Genomic DNA, 9,509 nt, shown 5'->3' with positions numbered 1-9,509 from the left:
CCACACCGTCCCGACGCTTGAGGATCGTGTTGACCCACAAGCTCGAGACTTGGTGGGACAGAAACTCAATGGTCCGTGTGCCAGAGAGAAGAAAGGTTTCCAGCGCTTTCCTGGTGCTTTCTTTGGAGAGGTCCTCGGACCGCACCAGGATGCCAAGAGACCCCAGCCAGATGTCGAGCCATGAAGTCGCCTGCATGGCGCACTTGATGACCTGCTCCTGGCTCAGGATCTCAGTAGCTGAGAAGGACACGTGCCGGTTGGAGAGAGTCTCAAGAGGGACTCCCCCTGTGAGTTCTTCCACGGAGTGATGCAAGGGAAGACTCAGAGAAGACTCCTCGAGGATCTCGAAGTACCTCCTCTGATGGACTCGGGGAGGAGGGAGGAGCTTATTACCGGCACTCGATCTGCTGGAGGAGGCAAGCTCAGAGAGCTGGCCCTCGACCTTGTCCCTGGCACTCTTCATTCCTTGGGACAAGGGCAAAGCTGCACTGGCCCTAGAGGGTTTCTGAGTGCCGTAGACGCGGTCCAGGACCGTGTCCTTCCCTTCGCGAGGTGGGACCTCAGGGTCTGGGATCCCATTAAGGTTCCTCATGAGGGTCAGGACTTGCCAGAACGCGTAATCTGACTCCTGGTGCTCTCCTACTGAAGGACTTGCAGCGAAGTCTCCCGTCCCCAGTGGCTCTTCCTGGGGGGACATGTGGACATCCTCAACGACTCTAGACGGTTCTTGCCGCATCCTAGCTGACGATTTGGGAATCGTCTTAAGAGTCCTTAGGCTCCCTCCTGGGCGGGATGTAGGACTCGAGAAGCGAAGGAGGCAGGTCCTTCTCCACCTCTGGACGAGAAGACCTCTCGGGAAGAGGAAGAACCTCCCCCATTAGTGCGATGGGGGAGTATTCCTGCTCGTCCGACTCTCCTGAAGAGGGGTAATCCTCCTCCGCAGGGGAGGGCGAGAAGGTCTGAGGGGTAGTAGGAGCCTTGCGTAAGGATCTGCGCGGGGACAGAATAGGCCTCGTTGGAGGATCCACGGGAGACACTCCTCTCTTCCTCTTCAGGGAGGAGGAAACTGCCGCTGGTTCGTGACCCGAATCAGAGAGGGCTGGCTTAATCGCCTGCACAAGAGCTCTGACTAGGGTGCCAAACCAGGGCTGCTGTCTGACAGTCGCGCTGTCGGACACTCCCTCTGGAGGGAAAGGGATCGAGGGATACCTAGGAGGAGTCGACAAACGAGGGTTCGCCTGCAGGGCTGAAAGAAAAGAATCCCTAGACCTGTCCAGGGAGCGGCCCCCCTCTGGCGAGCGCGCTGGTCTGCGCTTGCGGGGAGGGGAACGCGACGAGGAAGGGTCCGCCTGGCGGCGATCGCGCTTGGGCTCAAGCATCAGGCCCTGATCAGGGTCGCGCGTGGATGGATGGCGCGATACTGGAAACTCGCGTGCGCGCACCCGTGTGTGCGGGGGCGGGCGCGAGGGCGTGCAGGTGGGTGTTCAGGAGCGATGGCGCGCAGCAGCTGGAGCGGGAACATGGCCGCGAGAGCGCGTAGGCGATGGCGTAGGCATGCGGCGATCAGGAGCTGGAGCAGGAGGAGGACGAACGCACGGGTGCGCAGCGACCTGGCGCGGCCCCGAAGGGCGCGAGATAACGGTGGCGCCTGAGCGCGTGTCCGGAAGAACCGGCTGAGGGCGCGTTAGCGCTGGAGCAGGGTCGCGAGAAGGTTGGCGCTGGTCCAATAAGACCGGCACACTCGCCTGTGGGCGCGCGTCACGATGTGGTCGCACCGGGGTGCGCTGCTGTGGAGGCCGCGCGGGGCGAGCCGCGAGAGGGCGCTCTAGAGTTCTTTGGGCAACCTTAGTTGTCTTAAATACAGGAACGGGGCGCGTAGCAGGAACAGGGCGCGATCGTATCAATAGCAAGCTCGTGCGGTCTAGAGGGAGAGCCCAGAGGCGGCCGTGAGCGCCCGTGCGCTAACTTGGGAGCCTCTTGGGCGACGCGGTGAGCTGTAGCGACGCGTGGTCGCGTTGGTGAGCGCGTGGGCGCTGGTGCTGGAACTGCGCGCGGACGCGTATCGCGCATCTCCCTAGGTGGGCGTGATGGGTCCAAAGCAACGCACAGGCGCGTTGGTGTGCGCGTTAGCGCTGGTACTGGAACCGCGCGGGCGCATGTCGCGCTTTTCCCCCGAGGGGCGCGACGAGTCCGCAAGAACCTGTGGACGCCTGTCCGCCAACTCAGGAACCTCAGGGACCGCGCGCGATGCAGGAACTGGGGGGTGCCGAGGCGCTAGAGGGCGCGTGGGCGCAGGTGGCAGCTGGGGCACCGGTGGACGCGTACGTGCCGTATCAGGAACTGGCCGCGTGGGTGCAGGTGAGCACGGTGGCGCTATATCAGGAGCAGGGCGCGGTGGCGCTATATCAGGAGCAGGGCGCGTATGCGCAGTTGGGCACTTGCGCGCTACTTCAGGAACTGTTGAAGGGCGACGGGGCGCCGAAGGGCGTGGGCGCGCAGGGGGACCCTGGCACGTAACAGGAACAGGGGCGCGAATGCCTAAGGGTGAGCGCCGAGGCACTATGTCAGGATCAGCAGGAACATCGGCAGGCGGGCGCGCAGGCAGTGCCTGGCGCTTAGGGGCGAGAGGCGCAGTTTCGCACTCAAGTCCCTGTAACCCCGAAGGGCCTGGAGACTGAGCAGAGGCAGTATCAGGTGGCGCGTGAAGCGCATCAGCAGCTTTAGAAGTAGATGGTCTGGGCGACAGGTCACAATGTCCCGAAGGACGACCATCCTCCGAAGGGGATCGCGAAGGATCCCCGGAGAGGTCTAGGTTGGTAGCTGGCAGGACAGGAGAACGGCGAGTCGTCTCCTATGCAGAGGAATGTGGTGACGACGAGCCGAAGAGGCGCCTCTTAACCCCTTTGAAGGGGGAAGGAAGGCCTCTATGGCGAAGGAGATGGCGAGCCTTCCGCCTTATACGCCCACGAGGGGCCTACGCCCACGAGGGGCCTACGCCCACGAGGGGCCTACGCCCACGAGGGGCCTACGCCCACGAGGGGCCTACGCCCACAAGGGGCCGTGGGATCAGCAGGCTGACCATCGATGGGCCTCCGAAGAGGAGTCTCTGTAAGTGAACTCCCCCGAGAGGGAGTATCACCGGCAGGAGAGACCGTGGGACTAAGCTCCTCCCTCTAAGGATGTTCAGAGGGGGAGTCAGAGCCTTCCGCTACCTCAGCCACAGGAACAGGCGTTTGGCTAGACCCACGGGATGTTTCCATCACAACAACGTCAACCACAGACAGAGGATCTATCTCCGCTGAAGTTGGCTATTGTTTGACGGCCGCACCCAGTTTGATCATGTCAAACAGAGCTTCCTCGGAGGGCGAACCCTGCAGCCCCAAGGAAACCCAAAGCTGAAAAAGATCATTATTAGACACAAGTCCCTCCTCCGAGGGGGGGAGGGGCAGCCGCCTCGCTATGGGAGGCAGCGACCTCTCCCTCACCTCGGGATCGGTTAACAACATTACGGTCTACGCTACCACTCGCCGGCCTCTCGGAAGAAGCCGCTCGAGTGGGAGCTTCGGAGGAGGAAAGGGCGGCGGAAGAAGACGACCTGGGATTTTCTCTCTTCCCAGAAGCCTCCGAAGGAGAAAGATCCCTTTAAGCCTTCTTCTTACGTCGCCGGGCAAACCTCTCCCACTGGGAGGTAGACCACTCCCTACACTCAATACACACGTTAGACCTATCACACCGTTGGCCCCTAAACAGAGGGCATAAGGAGTGAGGATCCGTGTCCACGGCCGACATAAAGGTACCACAAGGGCGGCCGGGAAGTCCAGGGCACGTACGCATGATGAGTTATAGAGGCCAACTTCACACACACTGAAAAGAGAAAGCAAATAAAATTATGGCAGTCAACAAAGAGGAGAGCGCTGACAGGTCTGTTGTCTCTCCGAGCCAAAAGTAAAGTGAGCTACTGTATTCACCGGTGTGTGTGAGGGGGGAGGGGTAACTAACTACCCCTCCCTAACACCCCGCTAACTAGCGGTGGGGTAGGAAACCCTCGTTAAAACTTTATGGCTCGTCATTCAGCTACGCCGAAGTAATTACCCCATGTATATAGCGTGGTTTGTATTTTAGTTACGGAACAAATAGATTTTAAGTTTTCTATTTTAGAGCATGACTTAATCCCACTAAAACAATATTATTTAGGGGTTACTTCTATCTTTCTGGTTTGCTTAAATTTTTTTTTGTTTAAAAGTCCTTTGAAAGATCATTTGAAATACAAAAAAGTTATTAATGGGACATAGTTTTAGCATTTAAATTTTATACAGTATACAGATGCTTTGCCTTTATCAATAACCTTTAAAAGACACTTTCATATGCAAGTTTTTTATTTGTGCTAATCCTATATGTACTAAATGTAGGATTATCAATTCCTTATCCTTTCATATTTTAATCATAAAAAATCAGTCAATATTAAAAAAATTGAATAATTTTTTTCTCCATAAATTTCATCTTTACAGAAATCTGCTTTAAAAAATTTAATCTTATGTAGAGATTGATTGAATATATTTTAGTAAGAATACGTATTGGCTTTTAGTGGTAATTTTACCTCACCACTGAGGATCAGATCATAAGGACATAATTATCATATTTCAGAGTTATTTATTTAATGGGGGTGAACACCTTCCCTCAAACAGAAAAAAAAAGTCCCTACACGCGGGCGCACACATATAGGCTAAATGTACACGAGCCAAACTGGCTAACATAACCTGATCTGTATTTTTCTGAGAAAATTTTATTCTTTTTACTTATTTAGTTACTGTCTCTGACACTTTATGAATCTTTCAGTAAAATCATAAAGATTGTAAATATATAAACAAGCAGACAAAGAAATAAGAATATCTTAGGAGATATTTAGCAAACGTTTATGAATACCATATAGTACATGAAAATTTTAATAGTTTACTCGTCCAAAAATAAGATTATGGAAAGTTTGGAAAAAATAAATAAATAGGTATGCAGGTCAGAAGAGGGTTACCCATGGGAGTGGAAAGGGTCGCATCAAAAAGAAATTTTTAGCAAAATAAAATTATCATAAAAATGCAATTTGAAAACATGAAAAATAGATGTTCTCCTGGCCAAAAATGCCAGAATATAAATTTATAAAATTCCAATTCATAGGTTGTTAGACACGCACCTTTACTAAAAACTATATCAAAATGCATCAATAACGAAACTAAACTGAATTAGTTTGTATTATCCAAATTACATAACACACCGCCAATGACCAACATGCTTTGTCATGCTTCATTCTTATTGACAGTCAAGAGAAATAAGATACTGTATTCAATTTTCAAATTCCTTACCGTTCACTTGGCAGTAATAGATTCCTGTCCGAGGTTGTACGGTAGATGGAAATACATTTACCTATCTTGAATGTTCATAGCAACCAAACCTGTGAAAAAAAAAGGATTATTAGATCACTTGAGCTTAAACTATCCTTAATCCTAATACAGGTATTAGATCTAGATTAGTATTGCAGAATGATAACATCGCCCACATCTAACCAAGGTTAAACCCCCCCCCCCCCCCCCCAAAAAAAGGACTTTCCATACTATTCTTTAAGACATCTACCAAACCAACCTAGCAACTGAAGTGAAATTATTCTTCTATGTCTGACTTACTTTAGTACTCATTGCGAGTCAGTCTACGTGAAAAAAAATCTTGATTTGTTCCCACGGCATTTGGTGACAGCAATGGATGATGAAGACGGGCCACGCATCTGCAAAAGTTTGATAGTCAATCTTTTCTACAAATTGGAAGCTCTTTTTACGCCTATCTCATAAGTACTCATATCAATTAGATTATAAGTTTCTTAAACAATCCAATATCGTTAGCAGTCCTTCATAATCAGCATAGCAATTTCATACATTTCTGTATTCTTAGAAAAGTGTTTAAATTAAATTTGACATTTCAAGTAGAAAGCAGTGTAAAGTATTAAGGCCTATATAAACTAAACATATTGCCTTCTCAAAGATTTAATTGTATATAAAAGCTATGTATATAATTTTGTGTTAATAGTAATTAAAGTTATCTTCTTTATAGCACATAAAATAAAATCAAGTTATGTTCAAGATTCATAAACTTACCTCAGCTCCAACTTGAAATCCTTGTGTGTACAGCAAGGGATATAGAATGGGGGCTTCCATTCTATATAGCTTGCTGTACAGCAATTTTTTTAAAGTCATTTCGATACACAAAATTGATTCGATGTAACCCAAATTGATCCTTAGCAACGATTTAATCATTTAAATTGGATTATTTTATTTTTTTTTCATGAAACTATTGTATTTACGTTATATTTATAGGTATTTATGATGTGATAAGGGAAAATTTTCTTCCTAAAACTAAAAATGAAGTAGGTATTTAGCTACGTTAAGTAATTTTTAGATTTCATTACAATGAATTCTGGACTCAAATATATAAATATGTTATCCTCGGGTTTCAAGGTTCCCCATAACAATTAAATTTACCTTTTAATTTCGCAATAGGAGTTTACTGAAAAGTGTAGTTAAAAAAAAAAAATAGATTTTTCTACTCTAAGGGTAGCTAAGTAAACAAAATTAAATCCTGAAATCGTGTTCCTTTTTAACTACATTGCTTAGCCAAATAGCATTTTTGAAGTTTTCGTTAGACATGGGATTTCCAACTTCAAGGCTCTATCTGAATTTAAGGTTTTGAGACAGAAAATTAGTCATGTGGTGACGTCATGAAACTATGAAATTGTTTAGTTTTATCCATGTAACTTAAATGATAACTGATACTTTGAATATACTTGATGGAACTTAAAACTTGAACTGATTCATGTAGATAACTTGAAATATATTGAACCAATTTAAAGGATGTATTGAAATGACTTGAAAGGATAGCCTAAACCATCGTTAAGGTCTAAAAGCGAAGAGTTGTCTGGAAAGAAAATTAATTTACATTAGTTGATTGTTAGCCAAAGATCAATACTATATTTGCTAAGAATAAGTTCAATTACTAAGAAATTTAACGATATACTGTAATCCTCTTTTGTTTCTTGACTATGTGACAAAGAAAATGGCTGTCTTCATATTGTAAGGAATATATTTCTATTCTATTTTATCTTGATGTTCTAATAAAATATAAGGCATATATTTCTCATTTACATTATCAAAACACTTTTGGAGATTCATTTAAACTCCCTTTAACGCAGGGAAATAAAATGTACAAACCTTTCACCTAATTTCAAAAGAAGATTCTAAACACAACTTGTACGTGATTTTTTTTTTTTTTTTTGGCATTCTCAATTTTTTTAATACTTTAATCAACCTATTTATGTTCATTTTAAAGGTCATTATTTTTCATATGAAAAATTTTTTTTCAAGCGTAGCCATCATATTTGACCGGTCACGTACATTAGTACTCAATAATGTGCTTAGTTAAAAGTACAAAAGTACAAAAACTAACGAGCAGTAGCCTACTTAAGAAACCAAATTGTATCCACAGTTTTTGACTCGCGACCAGACCATACTTCCTCTCAATTGACCTCCATTAGCCTTCATTCCTCAAAGCAAGAGTTAGGATACAGAGAAAATAATTGTCCTTAAAGAATAAAACATTTCGACTACAATTGTGGATTTCCCTATGACGGGAGAGATGAAACGGTGAACAGCTTTAACGAGACGAGTCAACGATGCATTATGACCTCACTCGTAAAGGGTCTGAGAGAGAGAGAGAGAGAGAGAGAGAGAGAGAGAGAGAGAGAGAGAGAGAGAGAGAGAGAGAGAGAGAGAAATCAGTGGGGTTGACTGATAATGCAGGCTGTCAAACTAAGCTTCAGACTGCATAAATAATCAGCTATAAATTTATTTATTCAACTAAAATATGCTTGGCTGTATGTTAACTGAATTCAGCGAGTCGTTTAAAGAATATTCGAAAATTAATAAAACAGGGATTGTGTATATTAGGTTTTTTGTATCGACATGAACAGCAAAGCTTTGCTAGTCAGGAACACCTATACTAGGTTGGTTTGTTGTGGGTGATCAGACAGCAATCTCCCACCATCACCATTTCGTACTGGCCAGAGTGGTAATGAAAAGTGGTTAAAACCCAGAAATGTATTGACATATCCGAGGTCTTTAGCCTACAGTGGGCTAGAAACTGTTACATTTGTTGTTGTTGAGTAATGAGTATTCATGGGGTGTGTAAGTAAGGTTATTACTAAGGATTCATTTTGACCATTAGTAAATTAATCTATGCTTCTGTATTTATATATGCGCTGTATGTTATTCACAGACTGTAACAGTACAGGTCAACTAATAAATTTTGTATTCAAACGCTATGCCTTAACAGTTCTACTACACCTATCGCCTAAAATGCACAAATTACGCAATCATCAATACCAACCGTTTATCAATTTAAAAAATGAAGTAAATAATTCCACTTACGTCCAAAATCAGAAACTACCAATTTTAATTACATAATGTAATTAAAAATCAGTACTTTTCAAATTGACCAGATTTACGAATATGCAACCTTTAATTCCATCACTGGTGTTAAATAAAATACGTGAGTTAGGTGACACCGAATTTGAACGTCCTTATATTTAAGTATTTTAACAAAATGTATATAAGACATTATATTTAATCATTTTAACAGAAAATATGTTTTCCTGTAGAAAATAACGTGATTTAACCGGTTTTCACCCTCATTTCATCCGTAATAACAGCAACCAATTCGGCAACTTAAAGTTAGTCGAATTGGTTGATTTATTTGTTTGCGGTTGAAATGAAGGTCAAATTCGGTTAAATCACGTTAATTACTATAAGAAAACATATATTTTCTGTTCAAAATCACACCTTGTAATACGATACAACTTTACCGTCGGTTTAATTTTGGCCTAGGGTCAGCCAATAGAACCGACATCTCAATTTATTACTCAAGTCGCATAACACCGGCGATTATTTTATGGTTACTGCCTGGAACTCCAATATCGTTACATTTTAAGTGATAATACGAAAGGCCACAATTGAAAAATCTGGTAAAATAAACATTTACAAATTCGGAACTTTATCACGTGCTAAAAACGATTTTTCTAAATGGCCGTATAAAATTTCTTCGCCAATTTAAGCTCTTTGTAGGAAAATCACTGGTTAGTCAAATTGCTAGCGTATAGACTAATCAATCATCGGCGAGAACATATGAAAAACAGTGTTTACTTACCCATTGCCTTTGTTTAGCAGTTTCGTAGAAAGGCATGGCAGACATCTTTGATTCCAATGATCTTTTAGTTCTAAAACTGTCAAAGTCATCCCTCCCTAGACAAGCCCCAAAATGTCCCTAAAAAGTAGTCATTTCTCTTCTTCTTTGACTTCAGCTTTTCCCATTTCCCTAATGGGTCGCTGTTTCTAGTCAGCCTTCTCCATCTTCCTCTGTCCTTTACATCTTGTTCTCTTGACCCCTTTCCTCCATGAACTTTGGCCTTCCCCTCCTTC

At 44.5% G+C, this 9,509-nt stretch overlaps 2 protein-coding genes and 1 long non-coding RNA gene across 3 annotated transcripts; all 3 read right to left on the bottom strand.

Annotated features, from left to right (window-relative positions):
• Positions 1 to 1,484: 1,484 nt before the first annotated feature.
• LOC137655532 (uncharacterized) lies at positions 1,485 to 2,070 on the bottom strand. The gene is made up of 2 exons (XM_068389429.1): positions 1,967 to 2,070; positions 1,485 to 1,833 (listed from the first exon to the last, which is right to left on the bottom strand). Exons 1-2 carry the CDS (start codon positions 2,068 to 2,070, stop codon positions 1,485 to 1,487), a joined length of 453 nt encoding a protein of 150 aa, XP_068245530.1.
• A 4-nt stretch (positions 2,071 to 2,074) lies between these two features.
• Positions 2,075 to 3,506, bottom strand: LOC137655531 (uncharacterized). Its single transcript, XM_068389428.1, has 2 exons — positions 3,486 to 3,506; positions 2,075 to 2,650 (listed from the first exon to the last, which is right to left on the bottom strand). Exons 1-2 carry the CDS (start codon positions 3,504 to 3,506, stop codon positions 2,075 to 2,077), a joined length of 597 nt encoding a protein of 198 aa, XP_068245529.1.
• Positions 3,507 to 5,354: 1,848 nt separating this feature from the next.
• LOC137655116 (uncharacterized) lies at positions 5,355 to 9,295 on the bottom strand. The gene is made up of 4 exons (XR_011046819.1): positions 9,238 to 9,295; positions 6,138 to 6,954; positions 5,673 to 5,770; positions 5,355 to 5,443 (listed from the first exon to the last, which is right to left on the bottom strand). It is a non-coding gene; the product is annotated as an uncharacterized lncRNA (long non-coding RNA).
• Positions 9,296 to 9,509: the final 214 nt, after the last annotated feature.

This window comes from Palaemon carinicauda, chromosome 16, assembly GCF_036898095.1.
Source record: "Palaemon carinicauda isolate YSFRI2023 chromosome 16, ASM3689809v2, whole genome shotgun sequence".
Lineage (NCBI taxonomy): Eukaryota > Metazoa > Arthropoda > Malacostraca > Decapoda > Palaemonidae > Palaemon > Palaemon carinicauda.
Note: the sequence above shows the minus strand (reverse complement) of the source record. Positions and strands in the feature narration are given on the sequence as shown.

Excerpts from the sequence above, each read along its gene's own strand:
- LOC137655531 (XM_068389428.1), bottom strand. The coding sequence starts at position 3,506 with ATGTTGTTAACCGATCCCGAG. Across the intron at positions 2,651-3,485 it reads TGTTGTTAACCGATCCCGAG|GGACTTGAGTGCGAAACTGC; the intron begins GTGAGGGAGAGG and ends TCGGGGTTACAG.
- LOC137655532 (XM_068389429.1), bottom strand. The coding sequence starts at position 2,070 with ATGCGCGATACGCGTCCGCGCGCAGTTCCAGCACCAGCGCCCACGCGC. Across the intron at positions 1,834-1,966 it reads GTCGCCCAAGAGGCTCCCAA|AACTCTAGAGCGCCCTCTCG; the intron begins GTTAGCGCACGG and ends GGTTGCCCAAAG.